At 39.8% G+C, this 20,828-nt stretch overlaps 1 protein-coding gene across 1 annotated transcript in view; it reads right to left on the bottom strand.

Annotated features, from left to right (window-relative positions):
* Nucleotides 1-17,728, bottom strand: part of LOC142372884 (leucine-rich repeat transmembrane neuronal protein 4) — a 107,832-nt gene extending 90,104 nt beyond the window's left edge. The window contains exons 1-2 of the mRNA XM_075455886.1: nt 16,838-17,728; nt 5,841-7,402 (exon numbers count right to left, since the gene is read on the bottom strand). Of these exons, the coding sequence (XP_075312001.1) occupies nt 5,841-7,402; nt 16,838-16,841 (1,566 nt within the window). The 5' untranslated portion in view covers nt 16,842-17,728. The remainder of the gene's footprint in view (nt 1-5,840; nt 7,403-16,837) is intronic.
* Between the last annotated feature and the right edge of the window lie 3,100 nt (nt 17,729-20,828).

Here is a 20,828-nt window from a genome sequence, read left to right as displayed (position 1 = left end):
TAATTAGTGTAAGACAAATTATTAAGCAAGCAATATATTGAAAGTACAAGCAATGCTGTCAAAATCATCCGCAATAGATGATTAAAAAATATTTCTTGTTGAAGAAGGAATCTTTTTTTTTAAATTAATTGTCTTTAAAATGTCAGATGGACATGAACAGTGCATGTCACAATTCCAGAGGGAAAAAGTGCCATTTTTCAAATCGTTTGTCTGATAAATAAAAACATGTATTTTTAATGCTTACATTAGTTACTGCTTTGGCATTGCCAAGAGGCATATATTCTTTGCAATTTGCCAGGATGCTATCTGGAAAGTCAAGCAGAGGTTGAAGACCACCGCCTGTTTCACAAATATTCGAAGAATGACGGATGTAGACTGCAGGCATTTAGGAAAGTTAAAATAGTTTTCGTTCTTCCTTTTTCTAAATACAACACATATCATAATCACCTGACTCTTGTGCACTGTCCATGGAACTGTCCACAAACAGTGAGAGCCTTGAATTATAGTACTATTAAAGGTTGTATGAAAATAAGAGCTTGTTTATTCAAGTAAATTTTACAATAAAGTTCTTCATGGTTCATTAATTGTCTTATTTACATATTAGATGGTTTTACATGTTGTTCCTGAAAGCCTTGAAAATAAAGATTTCTTTCTTTTTTAAACTTTGATTTATATTTGTCGATATAATTAGAAGAATTTGGAAACTGGATTTAGCCATAGTTCAGATTTCTGGTCCTGCACCTTTTATACATTGCTTTTTTTTGCATTATTTCCATATTTAAACATACGATTTCAGATCAAGAGTATTAGCAATGCTTAATGCTCAGTGTAAGCATAGAATTGGGGAAACTTCACTGTAATATCTTCATGTTAAAGTGCCCTTGAAACAGCTTCTATAGCTTCTGCTATTTTCTCTTGCATAGTTACATATTTCATTTTTTTATTAGGCTGTTCTACTGCCCCGGAAAAACAACTTACAGTAGTTAGTCAGCTTCATTTGATTTGTACAAAACAATTGTGCAGGAGGAATGATCAGCGTTTTTAAATTTAAGTTTTCAAGGAAATGGCAAACTGTGAAATTCGTGAAGAAGCCCAAAAACATTCCTTTTGTATCTTTAGTCTTTTTCACATATCTGTTGCACTGATGTGTACAATGGGATTTTTGGCACAAAAAGTGCATCTCAGTAACCCACCACTTTCCCTCACTGGTAATTCACACATGCCATACAAGAGGCTGCGCAGCCCTGCATCGGTGTGCACTTACACACATCAGGCTGGTGTCACAGAACCAGCTGAGTGACCACAGCGTCGCTGGTTAGGCTGATGTTTTCCACTATGCTGGCTTGCGCTTACGAATACGGCCCATTTCGCCTGTTACTAACTCCTTCTCTGGCTCTGTACTTACGACACATACAACAGAGATGCACAACAAAGGCGCATTAATCCCAGCTTAAAAAGCACGTGTAAATAGACCTATTGTCATGAGACCTACTAATGCAAAGGTCAAGTACAGTACAAGAACGAAAATCTAATAAAAACACTAAAACATATATTTGATTTCTCAAGACACAACATTAGAATGTTTCGAGGTAAAACTTGCGAAAACGTATCATGAAACACTTTGGATTTAGATTGGTTTCCAAAAATTCAACACAATATTAGGTAATATTATGTTTTGGAATGTGTTTCAGAGGAAATGATGAGGAGGTAAAGTCAAAAGGGTAATCTTGCTGGCAAAGAAAAATCTTTCGAACCTGGCTATGCTAAGGAAGGACTTAAATTAAGCTGACAAAGTGGACTTGGCGTTGAATCAAAATCGATACCAGAGAAGAAAATTCAGGCAATTTTGTGTCCACTGCAAAAATTGATGTCTGTAAAGATTTCTTGAATTCAGACTGCCAAGGGGCACAAATCCGATCTGAAGGAGAGGTGATATATGTTCAAGGATGATGATAGTGTTGGTAGACACATGGATATTTTGCAAAGTGAAAATAGGTAATAGAGTAATCATAGAAAGAGATTACACATGTTACCATGTGCTGTTGCTAGGCTACAAGACTGATTAGAAAAAAGTGGAAAGAGTAATGAAACGATATTCTGACACATAAAATGGTGACATTCGACACGAAATCGGGTGAAGTCCACTGCACACATCAGGAAGAAAGATAGAATTGAACAGATCAAAGCAAGATGAAAATGAAGAAAATAAAATGTGGGTTGGTTTGAGTGACAGGGAGGTGATGATTGCACCATCTTTACACAGTTCAGTAAAAAGGGTTGCCAATATCTTGACTCATGCCAAGTGGACCTGGGAGATCATAAAGGACAATCATGTGAAGAGGTTGCTATATATTGAGGAACAGAATCCAAATGAAAGAAATTATAAGAGTAACACAAGAGGCAATAAGCAATTCCTGCTCAGGGATGAATGGAGGAGCTGCTGCGTTCTCAAGCCTGAGGAGAGGAAGTGTGCAGAGTGCAGCAGGTGCTGCTGCGTTCTGTCGGGTGATTTATGTCCACGAGAAAGCAACAAAATGTAGAAACAAGACCGGAGCACCTTCTGTGATGAACTCAGGACTTTCTGGACTGCTGACTGATAGCTCCTGTCTCCCCACAACACAGTCTTAAGATGAGACACAAGCACAGATAAGGCATGACAGGATGTATTTTCAGGAATATCTAAAAAAAACATGAAAGTCAAGGGAAGTCAGAGAATATAAAAGAGGCTCAGGGAAACAGCTAGATTTTGCTTAATGCTCGGCCGCTATTCACTTTCCTCCACATGCTTACACAGTTTTCACTCCAGGCAGCTACATTTTTTAAAAGTTTACTAGTCAAGTTGTGATCTTTTTGACAATAATGGCCCACTGGTATTTTCAATTAATTTGCAAATTGCAGATTGTAACTGAATGCCAACTTTATATATGTATACATCTTATTCACAGTGTATGGAGGAAAAGGTGAATGTGCCCAGGATCTATGTGATGTGATATGTTTTATTTTTTTTTACTGCAAGGTATTATCTTTTACATTAAAGTCCAGACTAACTTTAGTCTCCTCTTTATCACCCTCCTTTATTTTCTCTATGTGTCCCTGTTATATATATATTTGCTCTCTCTTTTAAATTTGACGGCAGCCCTTTCAAATCCTTGCACACTAATGAACTAGAAATATTCACAGGACCAGTTATTCCCAAAGCTGTTACATTCTGCTAGACCTGTGATGTAGAATTGGCCCTTGCCCTCATCAGGGTGGGTTGATTCCTGTTCTTTTTTGGCTTACAAGGTAAAAGAAGTTTCAGAAAAATTGCCAAGTTCACTGAAGTCAAAATAAAAGGCTACTGTGATTTTAATGGTAAGGTTAAGTTAGTTTTTGACTTACCCTGAGAGATCCTGTGTGGCTTTTTCATGGAGCTTTCATACAGTGGAGGCGTAAGATACCTTTCAAAGATATCAACGCTTCCAAGATGCTGCTATATGCTTCAGATAATAGTCAATCCAACTGGCACCAAGTATCAGGAATGAAATAAGTGTTAAGAATGAAATTCAGCCATTTTATCGCCTATGCGACAGACTGGAAGGCAACCAATGGATTTCCTTTCTTTGCCTTCATCTTGTGTGACTGTGTCATTTCCTCCTGTGTGTTGTTATTGTAACAGTGTTCGTTTGTTTTCTTCACACCGCTCACATGAAGAATTTTCGAATAAACACTGATAGCATGTTGTCTGACTCAAAATGTGGGAGTCCCCTCATTGGACAAACAGCAAAAATCAGGAGATTACTGAGTCATTTGGTTTGTCAAGAAAAACAATTTACAGGAACTAACCAACAAAATCTGCTCAATGACCAGTGCAAAGGTGAATATTAACAAAGTGATTGTTTTTGTTATGATTAGCATAGCATAACCACCATTTCCTACTGATCAGATTACTCATTGGGCATTTATCTTGTGTGTCTTTGCAAATGACCTAGTAAATTGCTTATATTATTAGTGTCAGTGCCACAATTCAACTCATCCCTCTGTTCAACAGCATCACCGGGCAATTATGTCTCGGTATTTTTAGACAAAATGGCAATGCAAAATATATATCACGATATTTTCTACAAATGTTTATTATCATCAGTTAGGGCTGGATGAAAAAAACAATCTCAAAGTTAGATTGTAATTAAATTTATGTACATCTCTTGGTAATCATAACACATTTTCAACTGATCTGCTGATGGAGCAAACAGCCTATCCATCAGCACAAACAGATACAACAGAAACTAATATGGAAGGCCATCCCATCAAAACACATGCCCATTTATTACCGCAAAGCATTCTTGAAGCTACGAGCAGGGACCTGGAAAGAAAGCATGTGGGGGAGAATCTGTGAATCTATGGACCGGACAGGGGGGCTGAAGCAGGGGTACGATAGAGAGCTTGTTCAACACATTTTGACATTTCTTGCTACTTTCTGTGTAAAGTATGCTTTTAAAGTGGCTAAATGGCAAACAATGACAAGAAATTGTAAGTGACTCATCAACTTACAGTGTCACCACCAAACACAGAGGCAAAACAGGGGAGTGGCTGTGCCATGACTGAGGAGAAAACACTGGCATGGCTTTACAAGAAATAATAATAACACAATATAAACAGTATTGTCTGATTTTATATTTTGTTTTAAAAAATACCCCTTTAAGCCCACACCTTTTTAGACTACTCAAATAATAAACAGTAAAATAAGTAATAAGTAAAATTGTGGATGATCAAGTCCACCTCCTTGCTGTTTAAACATGAGAATTGTATTCCACCGAAATGCTGAAACATCTGACACCTAGAGTCAGTGTTATGAATTGGCAATACATTTCTACCGAACCTGTTTTTATACTGTTTATTGCTTAGAAAATATTGGATAACTATAACAGAAAAAAAAAAAATTAACCAACATTATTTACAGTATGTCTGGTACGATAAGAGTGTAACAAGTGTAAGCTGGAGGTGAAAAAGTGGTATTCCCATCCTGAGGTAGTGTGTAAATACTGTTCTGAAAGAAATATTTAACTAATCTATCCCTGTGTGAAAAAAGTGTAAACGGTGAGTGAAAGTATTAATTTTGGGTTATGCATGACTAATCAAATGGGCAAGTGAGTAAACAAGTGAGGAACTACAAGGATAATGAAGAATGCAAAGCAGAAAGGCAATGCTGTTGGGGGACGGTGAGATTTTCCAACAACTATCTTGAGTCATAGCTGTGTCAAGATGAGTGTGAAGTCATTTGCTCAGAGGAAGCTCCGTTCAGTGACTAGAGTTTCTATTAGCATTCACGTCCACTGTCCAGAAGAGAATCTTCCGAACATTCGGCTATTCTCTTCACTCAGAACTACCCGTCAAAAACTAGATAGCAGCAGAGCAAGCACACACAGTGCAAAGTTTGTGACGAGTGAGGAAAAAGGCAAAACTACCTGAACAAGCACAAATGCCTCATTACACACCACATAGCCTGAACTCAAGATTATAAAAATAATAGGATATATAATCACAGATATTTATCTGTGTTTCTGTACATTTCTGCGGCAAAACAAACATTTGCATCTCAGCAGAGATTAGGGTTTAAGATAACATACAAACACCCATCTGAAAACAAGTAATGTCTTGTTAAACATACATTTTTACACACATTACACACATGACAACACCATCTCCACTTTGTTCAGTAATAATCCATGGATACACAGTATAATCCAACCTGCTGTATAATCCAAATAGACATATTTATCAAAACAGAGCAAATAATAACCTCTGATCTGCTCACTGTGGACAGTTTTGTCAAGGATGAGTGAGGGTGGTGTGGATCATACCTCACATTCTCGGGAGCCTGAGATGGTATAGGTGCATGGGCCACTCCCATTCACGAGCACATCCATGGCCTCAGAATTGGTGGGCTTGTAGTCCACATAGTACTCCTGCAGGGGAGAGCTCAGGGTGCGCTCTGTCTCTCTGGGTTTCTTGCGACGTTTGCGTGCTGCTGCTGAGTGCTCCTGCAGCTGCTTGACGCTGCTAGGATAGCGCTTCCAGGACACGTAGATTACCAACAGGATCATTGCAACAGATAGAAAAAGGGCAACACTTCCGGCCACAATCTTATGGAAGGACACGGGTTCCAAGTCTTGTTCTGGGGGGAGAACAACAGGTGGAGTAACTGCTGATGAAGTGGGACCCCTAAGGGATCCCTCAGCTCTCTTTCCAGAGCTTGTTGGTGACGCCAGAATGGCTGGGCGATGCTCTGTCTGTACAGGGATGCTGGATGGGTTTGGAGGAATGCTCACTGTGAGTGTTGTCACTTGGTTTGATTGACAAACACCAAAGGCTTCAACGGCATCCTTCACCTTCTCACCCTGGGCTTTCTTGGGGGAGGCGCAAATCATGGCGGTCTCCTTTGCTCCTCTAAAGTTTCTTAGCCAAGTGACCAGAGGACAGATACCGGGGCCACAGTCCCATACATTTCCAGCTAAGCTTATCATAGTCAGAGAGATCCAAGCATCAACCACCTCCTGAGAAACATTGGTCAACTTGTTGGAGTCCAGGTTGAGAGTCTGCAGGTTGGGTAAGCATTGGTAGACCACAGCATCTACTTCTGTCAGCTCATTCCCTGACAGATCCAGTTTCTGGATGGAGGCCCAGGTCCAGGTAAGGCCCTGGCTCATTGAGCGAATGCGATTCCACTGCAGATAAAGAGCCCGCAAATTATAGAGGCGAGGAAAGTGAGAGAAATTGATCTTTGAGAACTGATTATGTTCCAGATGCAGCTCAGTGAGTTTGACAAGGCCTGAAAATGCATTCCGACTGATACTGCGCAGACGGTTGTAACCCAGATCAAGGAACTCAAGGTTTCTACAATCTTGGAACAGACGCATTGGGATGCTTTTTAGGGAGTTTGAGCGTATATGAAGACTGAGAAGTTTCCGTAAACCCTGGAACTGCCCAGGCTGCAGGGCTTGCAGTTTGTTGTATGACAAGTCCAGATTACGTAAGTTAGGGACAGGGTGGAATGTGGTGTTGTGGAGTGATGTGATCTTATTGGAGCTCAAGATGAGCTCTTTAAGCCTGCGGATCCCCTGGAAGGCCATTCCATCCACAGAGGCAATGTAATTATGGTCCAAGTAGAGCCAGATAAGGTGGTTGAGGCCTACAAATTGGCCTGCACGAAGACCAGAGAGACTGTTGTACCGTAAAGAGAGGCCCTCACAGCCTCCTGAGAGGTTCTTGGGGACATCACGAAAGGCGCTTGACTCACAGTAGACAATTTTTCCATCACAACGACAACTCTTGGGACACTGGCGCTCACTCAGGGATGGATTTGCTGCCAGCCACACCTGCATCAAGAGTTGGACCACTAGCCAGCGATGCCGCAGAGCAGAGCCTACAGTGTGGGAAAAGGAGAAAGAGAGAAACAAAAGAAAACAGAGTTAAATGTAAAGCAAATTGGCTGAAATTGGCTCTTTTTATAAACAAATATATTATACACCCCGATTTGTTAACTTGTCTTTGTTCAGTCACAAAAATAAATAAGTTTTAGGTCACGTTGGGACCTAAAACTCTTACAGTTTCCCTCTGGAAATCTGTAAGGGCGACGCTGAGAAAAAACTCCAATAACTGTGTTAATAAAAGAAGTGGTTAGTAAAGGGGTCCTCCACCTCTGCTCCCTCCCTGGCCCAGGCCTGCAGCCAGTGAACAGTTAGATGTAGCGGCACTGTGTTCCCAGTTCCCCGTTCTGTTTCTGTTCTATGGAAGGAAGATCAAGGATGGAATTTATATCCATGCTCACACAGGCAGGAGTTTTTATCCCATCAATCTTGACAGTTTTACTTACTTCTGAAATGGTGTCCTGAGAGAAGCATCTAGTATCTGCGTTTGTACATTTTGAGACTTATATTCATGTTGTTATGCAGTCTAACGATTAATGCCTGTGCATCTGAAAGGACACGACATTGCCCTTGTTGACTAAAACACACATACTTATATCCAAGGCTGTCAGATTTCCTCTTCAAGGCTTATGTGTTGTTTGCATATATGATTTATCTTTGAATTTGATATAATACTTTCCTGGTTCCAGATTTTTAGGTGGCCCCTTTTCTATCACAGCAATGATGTAATAATTCATACCTTTTGAGGCTCGAAATATTTGTTGACAATGTGCATTCCTTTAAGGCCACATTTTAGCATCTGTAAGAAGATACATCCAGAACGATAAAATCTAACAGTGAGCATAAGTCATTACACACTTGTTTGCATGAACATGACAGTCAGTCAGTGGACTTACAACAGTCTTTGTCATCAATAGAGCTGAATTTAATAAAAGAGTCCTCAAATTGAAATGACCACACAGATTGTGTGTTAGTAATAGTCCTAAAAACGACCCATCCTCTAACTACTGCCCCTAGAGCTGGCAATGGGTAAATAAACTCATGTAAACATTTCCACATCAGAGCTTAAAGTGGTGGGACACTTTAACTGTTTTTTTTTCCATTTATGTTTCACTTTCAGTAAGTAATGTAACACCTTCCTGAAACACTACTGTCACTTGCTGGTTAGGTTTACGTAATAACATTACTTGATTGGGCTTAGAAAATGATCATCATTAGGACTACATTACAATCTTTTTACAATCACCTCACTGGACACCACTTTGCTGGTTACCATGGTAATATTTCAACACAACAAATTGCAATGATACTTAATCACTTCTCTGTTGGTTTTATACATGAAAGTCATTTGAGTAAAATTAAATCTACGTTTTTTTGATAAAATATATATTTTTTAAAGTGCTCAAGGTTTCATATTCTTTTAACATTGTTGTAGATTTTGGGGGTGATTTCAGGTAGAGGCAGTCTTAACCAAACATTGCACCATTGTATGTGGCTGGATAAGAGATTAATACCATGAACTTACAGTTGGCTATTTTTGCTAAAATTAAGTGTTGCAAGTTTTTCTTTGAGGTCCATAAAATAAAATACATAATTAATCTTTTTGTAGGCCATGACTAACTGATGCCAAAGGGAGGTCTGGCACAGTATCAATATGCTGACCTTAATAAAGTGCCCAAATAGTTTACGACTACAATATTTTGTATTGTAACCTTTTTGTAGGATGTAGTGGAGTTGCCCTTCAATAAAGGAAAAATTAATATGTATTAACAGGTCATTTCTTTATTTTTAACATTTGATTCTATTGGAAATAAGCAACTGTAGTAATACTTACAAATAGTTTAATCTATAGATAAGATGTGACAATAACTTTTTGTCCCAGAAATCTTTTCAGAATACAATCTATTTTTTGTATTAATTTGTATGACTAAATATTTTGTTGAATATGTGGTTTTTAAGCAAACTTCGCATCCTGTGGACTCCTTACACTAAATTACTTGTCATTATGTGTTTGGACTGATATCATTTGCAGCGCATGTTTACAGTAAACACACAATGACAATCAATGAAGCTCACAGTGTCACGATCCATATTTTATTTTTTTTTTCTAGTTAGTCTGTTTAGTCTCCTATTAGTTTAGCCTTAACATTTCCTCACCTTTCCTCAGTTCCCTCCTGCCAGTCATCAGCTCCACTCCCTTCACCTGTATCAATCATCCTCAGCTGTGCCCACTCACTAATCACTCCCCCCACAGTATTTAGTCTACCAGTTCTTTTCAGTCATTGTCAATCCCTCTGTCAAAAATACCCATGATTTTCCCCGTCTCTAAGATTCAGCTTCCTTGTTTTTGTACAATGAAGTTTTTGTTGTTTCTTCTTTAGGTGTTTGTTGTTTTTCTAGTTTAGTTTTGTGGTTCTCCAGCACTGGCTGTGATTGTCATTGATAAACCCTTTAAGTTTCCTTCTGGCTCCTGTCCCGTGTCTGCATCTGGGTCCTTCTCCTTCGTCTCCATTGCCAAACCGTGACACACAAGTTTACTCAGACTTATCTGTATCCAAAAATATGTTCAGCCCTTACAAAGGCAATCATTGCACCAATTGCAGGAGCAGATATGTAATAAAAGTGAGATTTTATTCTGTACGGGAAAAATAAATGTTCAAGAACTGATGGTTGTGTCTACAATCCCGGAGGCGTTTCAATTTACACTCCAACCATTTCATGTTTAACCAAACCAAAGCAGAAGAGATTCAGTCTGAATCATCACTCCTGCTTTCCAGAGCTCCAAATAAAAAATCACTATAAGCCCTGTGGAATTACACAACTCTTCTCTGGCGTGGCAAACAACTACTTGATCGCCAGTTCTGTTTGTGTGCTACGTATGTACAATGCGTGTGTGTATAGCCTTTTTTTCTGGGATACATAAGCTGGCAGTTCCCACAATACTTGAACTGCTTCCCAAATTGAATCCCAAAAGGCGATATCGATTTTCCAGCGTAAAGATTCAATAATTGCTGTGTGCAAGAATGACCTTCTGTACTGTTTTTTTTGTTGCAGTAGGAGGCCTTTGACTGAACACACTATGTTGTTTGACCACTACATTATGAAGATGGTGTGCAGTGTTGACCATTATGTTGAGCTTTTGCAGCATTCCTCTTTTGCATAATCAGCTCCAGTGGCTCCAGATTAATCCTCAGTTAAGCGCCAGCCCTCTTTATCAGTGTGTTCAATTTCAATCAGCTTGTCTATTTTCATTAGATTTCAGGTGCTGAATTCCATGGATTTAAATGTTTGTTTGTTTTTTCTTTAGGGTTAAAACTATCTTTTAAAATTAGGGTTGGTTTGGGCGTTTGCTTGTGATGGTATGGGCTAAGGGAATGCATTATGTCTGGCAGGACCTCAAGAAGATAGAAAAATGAGGATATCTGTGTGAAAAGCTAAGAAAAACTAGCCGGTTGCTTCACCTCTTGTTCTGAGGTGAGACTGAGTTGTTTCCATTAAAATGGTTCCCCTTTACAGAGCAACTAATGATCTGTCATTAAGATACATTGATTTCCCCTTGAGGAGGTAGTATGAGGGGATGCGCTGCCTATGTGTGTTTCTCAGGGCAATATCGTCAAGTATGGACTTTATTACCATCATCAGACTGAGATAAGATTAATATGTCTAGATAGAAGTGGTCGGTCCTTTAATTAGCTTACAAAAAGCATAATGCATTGGCAGGCGCCACAGTGAATCCACCACCTCATTAAAATGAATGTGCCATATGTAGATGTCTTACCCTGACGCTGAATTTCAGCCTGAAACTTGGCATTGGGGATAGTTGTTGCACAGTTGAGGCACTTAAGCATGACCTCAAATTTGTAAAATTTCAATAATCCTTTGAGCATTTGTAATCAATAAGTGTCTGACATGGAGTGGCTGAGAGGCATTATACAGCATATGGTATCGAATACAGCCATTTCACTCATCACCAAGCATCTGTTGAGCCCATATGGGTATTGTATGTGTATTTGTCTGAGTCTAAGGGTGTGATGGAGAGAGAAACACTTGTTTGTTTTTTCAGAGGAATCTTTCATCATTCCTTACAGGTGGAGGGAACCATGGTACTGTGCAGATGATTTGCGCTGGCTATTGATTATACCAACAGCTACATCAATCACATTTCTTCATCTTGGATCACACTTTTGTAAAACTTTAACTTCCACACTGCAGAAAGAGTGAGACGGTAATCGCAAGATGCAGCATTTCTGCATTGGGACAATTTGTTGCCTCAAAGGCTTACAATTGATAGAAAAAGTAGGTACAGAAAACAGAAGAACTGAGCAATAGAACAATGCTGATGTGTGGTGCTTTCAAAGAAAAAAAAAGGTTTGACTGGAGAATAAAATGTTTGGTTGTTAGACATGAATATATTCTAAATGCTGTCCTTCTATTCCAAGATGTTGTGGGAAAAAAGAAAAAAAATACTCTCCCATGTGTAGAACATACTTATGTTATTAGGAGTGATTCTAGCATCTTTTGGAGATAGAGGTTGCTTCACAAGACACGCCTCTCCCCCTTACTGACACTGTATGCGATTTAATGAGAGATCTATGTACTAATACCTTTGTAAGCCATCTCCTTCCCCACTCTTCCTCTAATCTTATTCTCAAAGCAGCACAAGTTATCCTCTGAGGTGTCACTCAAGGGGTTTGTGTCTGTATTACCTCTTACCTGATGCATCTCTCATCATTGCTGTTCTTTTGCTAAATCTCCTACATGGAGTTTCTCCTTTGGTATCCATCACGCTGAATTTTTCACCCCTTCAACCTTGTAGCCATGAGGATGTTTCTATAATGTGACGTCTGTTTTTATGTAAGTGGTCATAGCTGCATTCTCTGTCCCCATGTATCTCTTGTTGATTTCCATTTGAACTCTTCTCCAATGTTTTTTCCTTCTTGCTTGCTTTTAAATCGACCTTTTATTATGCATATTTCTTTTGGCCTACTTTTTGGTATCATATATGGAAATATATCAATGTATTTATCATCTTTATGTCACATTTTGGGGCTATCCAAGGCAGATAGATGATAAATCTTTTTTTAATTTTTTATGTAGAAGTTAAACCATGTCTAAAGGCATGTGTGCAGTGCTTTGTTTTGTAGCAGACAGCCTTGCTGTCCTCAGCAGGAGAAGATAGCTATTTCTGCCTCTCAACCCTAACACATAGAGGGAGTAAGTGCACTTTACTGCTGACCTAAAATAAAACCAAATGTAGCTTAATAACTTGGCAAATGGACTCACTAACTGGTGCACTTTGAGCACACACGAGTGCCTCATTGCTGTTTGCAGTCTGTCATTGACAAAACTGCTACCAGTCTCAGTCTTGACTCCACAGAGGCTGGACAGCAGCCGAACACATAAGGAAGGATGTCCCCCAAATCAGCCGAAGCCAACTCATTAGTCTCCAATTATCTTTGTGATGATAGTGAAGCCTGCCAAGCTAGACCCATTTCAACAATGGTTGGAAAACATTCTGCCCTGTTGCTGTTTGTCTTGTATTTCTTACTCTGGTTAGCTAGAACAGCACTGTAGGGAATATCATGGATCTTGTGCACAAATATGCTTTAGTATTAAGGCTGTCAAAGGTAATGTGATAATAAAAGCGTTATATGACAATGTTACAACATTAACGCCACCTCATATTAACGCTGTTAGAAAAGGTAGTGCTCTTAATGCAAGTGATTCCTGCATTCCTGGTGGTGTTTGTAATGCACCCCACTACTCTCCAGCAGACAAAAAGAAAAATGAAGAAGAAGAAAAGATGGCACTGGAGTGGGCTGGATGTATTCTGCTGAAAACTAGACACACTGACATAAGCTTGGCAGAAAACTGCAAAATAGCACTTGTGTTCCAGGTACTTACAACTTGAAGTACAGCAACCTCTAGATCTGCCGGTGCTAATGCTAATAAGGGAGAGTTCTGGCTTTACCCTAAGTGTCTTATTGATGCCTGGCTCATACTACTTACTTTTACAGTCAATGAGGAGGCAAAGAAAGTCATAACTGTGCATCAACCAGGCTTTTATTGCCACTTATGAGACAGGGAACATGTTTCACAAAGTTCACATTACTTTCATCCTAAAATCTAAAAGTACAAACTCAATTTCTCCTCTTGGCCCTGAAGCTCAAACCCTTGTCTTTTGGACATGGAGGGTTAGTGGTTATCTTGCTATTTAAATGGCCCCAAACACATTGTTTTAAGAGCTAGATGACCACTTCTACTGAATGCCTAAAAATATATCAGCACCATGCCTCTGTTGATTACAGGGGTTGGGACAAGTGGTAGGGAGAAGGCTGGGAAATCAGATTGGGAATATATGGCTGATTTCAAGCTATCAAATCCAGAACATGTAACATGTACATTTGTCCAATTTTTATATATATATATATAATGGTGTCACAATCAATGTTTGTGAATTATGAATTATGAGATGATGTTTAAACCCTGGGATGTTGTTTTCTGTAGGACAGCATTCAATGACATGACAAGAATCAAAATGCATGAATATAAAAATGTTCAAGCCATAACCATGTCAACGTTTGTAACTGCGTAACTGTGTAAGACATTTACTGCTGTTGATCAGTGTGGCTATTTCCCTTTCTGTCATCAGAACGGGTTGTGTGAACACCTCTGTCGGCAAACACTTTGCAATATGCATTACTCACACAACACACTTCCCAATTAAACCATAGCCATGTTTCACTGTAATTGCCAATTGAATCTTAAGAAAACTTGGGGAGTGTTTCTAAAGACTGAAAAAATAAATGTTTCCGTATGAGTGTAATGAACAGAGCTCATAGTTTGCAAACCAGAAGCAAAGCCTCCAGGAAAATGAAAAAACACTACATGATCATTTCTGACAAGAAAATGAAGAGGTCTTCAGATTAATTTTTTTGGAAAACTACCAGTCTTTTTTTTTTAATAAAATGTGTACTACATTTAAAGTTATTAAATATTAATTATTTAAATATAACATTAAATATATCAACTTTCTCATGAAAAGTAGTTTTTTAAAAACCTTTATGAGTGATTAATATATATTTTTTTTGCAAAATTGAGGATGCTATTTGAAATGTATTTATTAATTCTCATGTTTTGCTTTTTCCATAGACCTCTCTGCATGCAATATCCCAAATGCCTTGTGTCACACTCACAATGCTCCAATGCTACCATCGTAAAGGGTGAGATTCAACAAGTAAAAGTATATTTGTATCAAGCATATTGCGTGAATATTTGGATATGTCTGTTGCATTTAAAATGTTTTCATTCTTATGAGTTTCAAGAAACTACAAATCGAAAAGGATTATCAACTGCATTTGTGAAAAAATCCCAAATTACCTCAAAAGTAATGTTGTTATATCTTTAAAGCCTGCCATAATTCCTATACAATTTGGTTATTTTTCCTTATGGCGAGGGTACACAAAAACATATTGCTACGTGACATACACCAGATTTGTGTAACTAAAATGATTGTGGTTACAAATCAGGAGTATTTTGAGAACATGTAAATATAGCTTTTGGAAAAATGAATCTCTAGGCTTAATATACACTGAGTGATAAATAGACTGCTGTGATTGGATATTTCTAGAAACCTTGAAATACATGAAATAATTGAATTCCAACTCTGTGCGTACTCAACCACCGTACTCCAAAATAAGGCACAAACACTGCAGATAATGTATATCTTCTCTGAAGTCTCTCACAATGCATGAATTTGTTTCCTTCTTCAAAATAGGTAAATGTACAAATAAAAAAAGCCAAGAGACTGCCCTCACAGGGCCTGTTGATCTCATCTGTACACTTGCTTCACCTGACATTTGCAGAGTGCTGCTTGTTGGACGCTGCAGGGCCAGAAGAATGTCATCTGTTGCCATTATTGAGCTACGCTGAACCTACAGACAAACCACTGAAAATATTTCTTGAATTTTAATGCCACTGTGGGAAATTAAAACCAAAATTGTTTTAATTTGTATTTTCAAAGACATGAAGACATTCTTCCAGTTACAGCCAATTTGCTGTTTAAATGCAAAGATGTTGCGTGGAATGCCAGTTGGATCTCTAGTTTCCTCTCAAAGCTCTGCAGACTGCACCTCCAACCCACTGTTCTATTTCTGAGAGCCAGATCTCTAATGATTTGGTCCATGAAACATAAGTGTCAAGCACGGTGTTAATGAAGAGGCTCCCAGCCAGCTACATTGGTGGAAAAAAACAGAGACGACAACGCCACATAAACATCAAATAATTTTTAGCAAATGCATGGCTACACATTGCCAAAAGTTGTGATTTTTAGCCGCTTTGTGTGCTGTTGTAGTTCATATTGATGTGGTGCAGTAACCTACAGTGGGTCGATATATCATGCGGTCTCGCAGCACCACCATTGAACTTGGTTATGTGCATGCGGGTTAAGAAAGGCTAAGAAGAATAAGTCGGACCAGGAGGAAAAGCAAGAGGTGCAGAAGGAGCTCGCGGGATAAAGGGTTACACACTAAATGAAAGGGAGCATGCGGAGTGGCTCGTGAGTGGGTGACTGTGCGCACGCGTGCGGGAAACAGATGAGTGGGGGAATGGTAGGCTAAGTTCTGATTAGAAGTGAGAATAAGATGGGGAAAACGTGCACGCGCGTCGAACACATAAATGTGATATCAAAATGCGTTAAGACGCACGGACACAGGCGCACAGTTCAATGCTCGCTTTTGAGGAGTCTCCCCTGATAGCAGGTGCAGAACACGACGGGGATGAAAATCAGTCCACGAAGAAAATCCCCCCACGACCGAAGAGTTTGGGGGTCAGGCTTTAGCACCGGGATGCTACTGGATAGCCGGATTCGTGCATACTGAGAGGACAAATGGCAAATGATTATGCAGAACCACGCTTTATAAAGTTGACTGGCTTCCAACATGTACGGTCATTTGCATTCCGGTCCATATCAATCAACCCAGCCGCTCTAACTAAGAAAAACAACCGACGGTCCTCATTTAATGAAACAGGATTCGTTGCTTTAGTCGCGTTTTCTGGGTTGAATCTTTCATCGCGCAGTCTTGGAAAAAAAACAAATGATAACTATCCGAGTCTCTACTAAACCGTGCTACCAGGAAACGAATGGGGGTGTTAGAGGTGGCGGGGGGGGGGGGCACATTGCAGCTCTGCGACTGGCAGGTTCCAGTCACATTCCTCAAGCTTTCCAAACCAGTTTATTAGAAACACTAAGACGCTCAAAAGATCACACAGGAACGTATTTCAGGATTTGTCTATTTTTAATGCAATCATCTCATTCTGGGCACTCGGAAGGGAAAATACGTTTTGCGGTGCATTATGAGAAAAAAGGGGGTCAAGTGGAGAATTTTTCGCAACAGCCTACGCTACCCTTAAAGACTGAAACACAAACTTACCCATATCGGCTTATCTGTTAGCTCCAGCCTACAGGTTTTAATGGCTCCTGGTGCGCGACATCCGAGTCCGCATGATGCGCTCTCCACAGACAGGTATCGTCCTAATCCACTAGTCCGGTCTCTTCGCGCAGCCGCCGACTCCAAAGCGCACCTGCCCTTTACTCTCCCAGACCTGGATATGTTATGCGGTTTAGTTTTGCTTCTATAACCGTACAACTCAACCGGAGCGAATGTCATTTACTCCCAACTCCAGATTAAAAGCGTACAAATCCGGCTTCAGAACTCCTTTTCCAAGCCCTCGCAGCAAAGGGTCGCTCTATTTTTTTTTCAAGTAACTGCCAAAAAGAGCACTGCAGTAGGCGCAGACAGTAAGGAAGCCACATCCAAGTAAGTCATGTCAGTCTTGCATGCGCAAAGCGATTCCGCGAAAATCCGACCACAAAACTTCACAGAAGCGGCGGCTCGATGCGAAGAAAAAAAAAGAAGGAAAGAAAAAAGAAAGGACGTTATTTCCCACTGAAGTCAAGCAGCCTTACGATTCCCAGTCACCCTTGTTCGTTTTCTGTTCTTAAAGGATGCTCAGTCCGATCCGCGCATGGCGCACAAAGGAAAGTAATAGCAGGTTATCCCCAAGTCTCTGTGACACGCAGTCAACGAGTGTCATGGGATGGGTATCCAAACGGCCACATTTTAATCCCAATGTTCCTTTCGTTCACGCCGATGTTCGGTTTGAAATGCAACGTGACGCTGTTGTTAATCACGTCTGCATGTCAAAGCAACTTTGTCAGGCAGAATCGGAATGCCCTCTTCTGGTGAGACTACGATCCAGGAGCTCGTCCACGGGTGCGTCATGAGTTGAGTGTGATGGTGGAATGGTTTGAAGGAATGTTCCCTTAGACAAAATGGAATGACAGGCAACCACCGTGGATCCTCGCCCACATGTTAGAGAACCACGTTTCAGCAGACTCGTTGTCTGCTTGAGTGTGCGGAAATATCTAAGAAATATCATCGCTGTTCAAAATGAAAAGGACACGTGTGTCTAATGTCTTGAATACCAGAGGATCTTAATATTGTCTGCCTCTATCCCCCTCTCTGACTAGTTTATGATCGCTTTTATGATGAGCATTTTTGAATATATTTGAGGAACGTGGGGGCATTTTGGACAATCTTTGGGGATGTTTGGGTGGTTTTAGGGTTACATTTAGGTCTGTGTTATGGTTTGGGTTTGGCTTGAAGGTGTTATTGTTAACTTAGTGGTTAGAGACTAGAATTTATTTTCCTCAAGTGACAAATAAACGCCTAGAAGTCTGACCCACCACACCATAAAGCTGCGTATGGAGTGAACAAACGCACACTGCTGCAGGGCGCTGTCCATGGTGCTGAACTGGTTAGTTTTAGTGCGACGAATACTCCTGGAACTGTCCAGTGCTGATACCTTGTTTCTGTGCTTTTTCAGTTTCTGCTCTCCTCATCAAACTCCTCATCGAAAAGTGGGGAATAAAATGCTTCTTAACATTCTGCACTAACTTGTATTTGAAAATGCAATGCCCCCCTCTGTGTCAGCCCAGATGCCTTTTAAGCTTGGGTGTATTTAGGGATGAAATAGGCAGCTAAATTTTTAATGTGCATTGCATCTGCTCTGGCTTACTAATCCATGTTGTCCCTTTCTTCAGATATAGCTACAGATGGGTGACAAATTGAAGAATAAAAGGAATAAATCAGTGAGTGGAGAGGCACAATGAATGCAGATGCTCCCACACAGGTGCATTGTATGGTCCAATTAAACTGTGTGGCATGTAGAAAATTGCTGAACAGGCCGACTTGATTCTGATTTTGTATCAAGATGGTAAATGGAGGAGATCTAAGTGACTTTGAAATATGATTTGTAGTTGGGGCACAGATGGAAGGAGCTTCAGCTACAAAGTTGTTTAGCTGGCAACTGTTTTAGTAGAATTAGTGAATAAAGGGGCATCTTCATTTAGATCCCTGGATCCACAATATATAAAGACAAGGGATGTTGTCATGCTGAATGGTTCGATGAGAATGGAAATTACATTAATCATATGATACTGTCTCTGCGATGTACCGACAATGTGGGATAAATAACTCTCCACTTAGGGCAAACACCTCTGTGTGTTATTTAGACAAATCTCAAGTTTTTTTGAGCCATTACAATGACACAGGAAATGGTGGGGGTAAGGCTCAAAATACAGGGCCGGGTATCATCCCTTTCACTGTACATAGCATGAAATGACAGGAGAAATTAAAAAGGATGTATCGTGACAACAGATGACATAACTTGGCACATTATGATTAAGCTATTTCATGACATCAGGCAGCAGATGTCAACTCTTCACACTGTATGGTGTGCAGTGAAACACATGAAAACAGACAAAACACACCATTGATTCATGTTACTTTGTGAGAATAGACAAACGTTCGCTTTCACCAGGACACAGATTTAGATTTTTGTGGTGGAGTTTAATCCTCACCAACATCAGAAACACTGCAAAAGGGGATATCTTTGGAGGAATAGTATTATAAGGTGCGTTGCAGCTTTTCAGGGGACACATAGGAACCTTACCCCTCTCCAAAACACCTTCTGCTTGTTTCTCCTTTAGTTTGTCATACATCTTTATATAAACTCTGCAACAACATCAAAACTGGAGCACATTATTTCAAAACCCAGTCTGAATTACACTTGTTGCTTGGCACGATCCACATAGTCTTTTTTTTTTGTCCTTGGAAGTTATTGAGGCCATCCCTCATACGCTAAAAGCAAATTCTATTATAATGACGTGTCTTTTACTGTGGAAAGTGGGACTTTTTTAATGGAAGTCTCTTCAAAAAGCTTTTTCATCTAGAAGGGGGTGTTATTTCCTGCAATCCTTCCTGCACTAATTAACAGTACATGACAGCCCCAAAAACACCCCTCTTCTTTTGATCAGCTTATAAACTGCATTCTCAAACATTAAGAGTGTCTAATATAAATGCCAATGAGAGTTACTCCCCAGACAGCTTGGTCAATTTCTTTTTCTTTCCTTCCGTCCTTCCATTTTTTTTTTTTTTTTTTTTTTTTTTTTACAGTAAGCCATTCTTGATAATTAGTAATTAGCTGTGATACACCTGCCCGCTGCGTATTGACCAGGCTCCCGATTCATTGCACTCTGTGCTGGCTACCGATTTACACAGCACCTTTTAAAGAAGCCAGACAATCTCCAAAACCATCTTAAAATTCAGCATCTTGCACTGCGGCAGCCTCTGTATCCGCTGCCGTGCAATTTGGCAGATGACTTTACTTCTGGATTCAGTTCAACAAGCAGAGGCCATTCTGCTGACGGCGCTGAAACAATTAATACCCTGTGAAGTTATGGAGATACCGACAATGCCAGCCTGTGGGCGACAGAAGTGATGTCTCCTCTAAAGAAAAATAAGTGTGTGGTTTACCCCCATCTCTTTACCCCACCAATGAATTGCTCATTGGTTTATTCAACACTTGCAGGAAAAAAAAAGAAAAGTGGAAGGCAAAAAAGTAGTTGGTTTTCTGAGGTAATAAAAATCTCTCTTCCTTTGTGCTTGTTTAAAAAAGATTAGGAAATCTTTGTTTTGACACTATGTAACCAACCATAGCTGTTCCCTGTCATGAGTAATTGTGACTTGCAGGAGCAAAACAAAGTTTTTTAAAAGTAATATGTACCAAAACACTCCCCAAACTGGAACTGTGTCTGTTGCCGAGCAACATTCGAATGAGGAAAAGTTTTTCAAGTCGCTGTTGCTGAGGACTTCAGTCATTTCAATGGCAGTGCTGATAGAGGTCTTTCAGACAACTGTTGAAATCAAATGGAACGCAAGTCCTACAAATACTCAGACACTAAATTTCCCATATCGTTATAAAATGACCCACAATATTTCTAAATAATCAAAACTGGTGGTGAGGATGATTGAAATGACCGAGAGCCAAGCTGAAGCTGTGGCAGAAGGTAAGCCCACA

Source organism: Odontesthes bonariensis, chromosome 22 (genome assembly GCF_027942865.1).
Source record: "Odontesthes bonariensis isolate fOdoBon6 chromosome 22, fOdoBon6.hap1, whole genome shotgun sequence".
NCBI classification, from domain to species: domain Eukaryota; kingdom Metazoa; phylum Chordata; class Actinopteri; order Atheriniformes; family Atherinopsidae; genus Odontesthes; species Odontesthes bonariensis.
The sequence above is the reverse complement of the archived record's forward strand: the minus strand, read 5'-3'. Positions and strand labels throughout refer to the sequence as shown.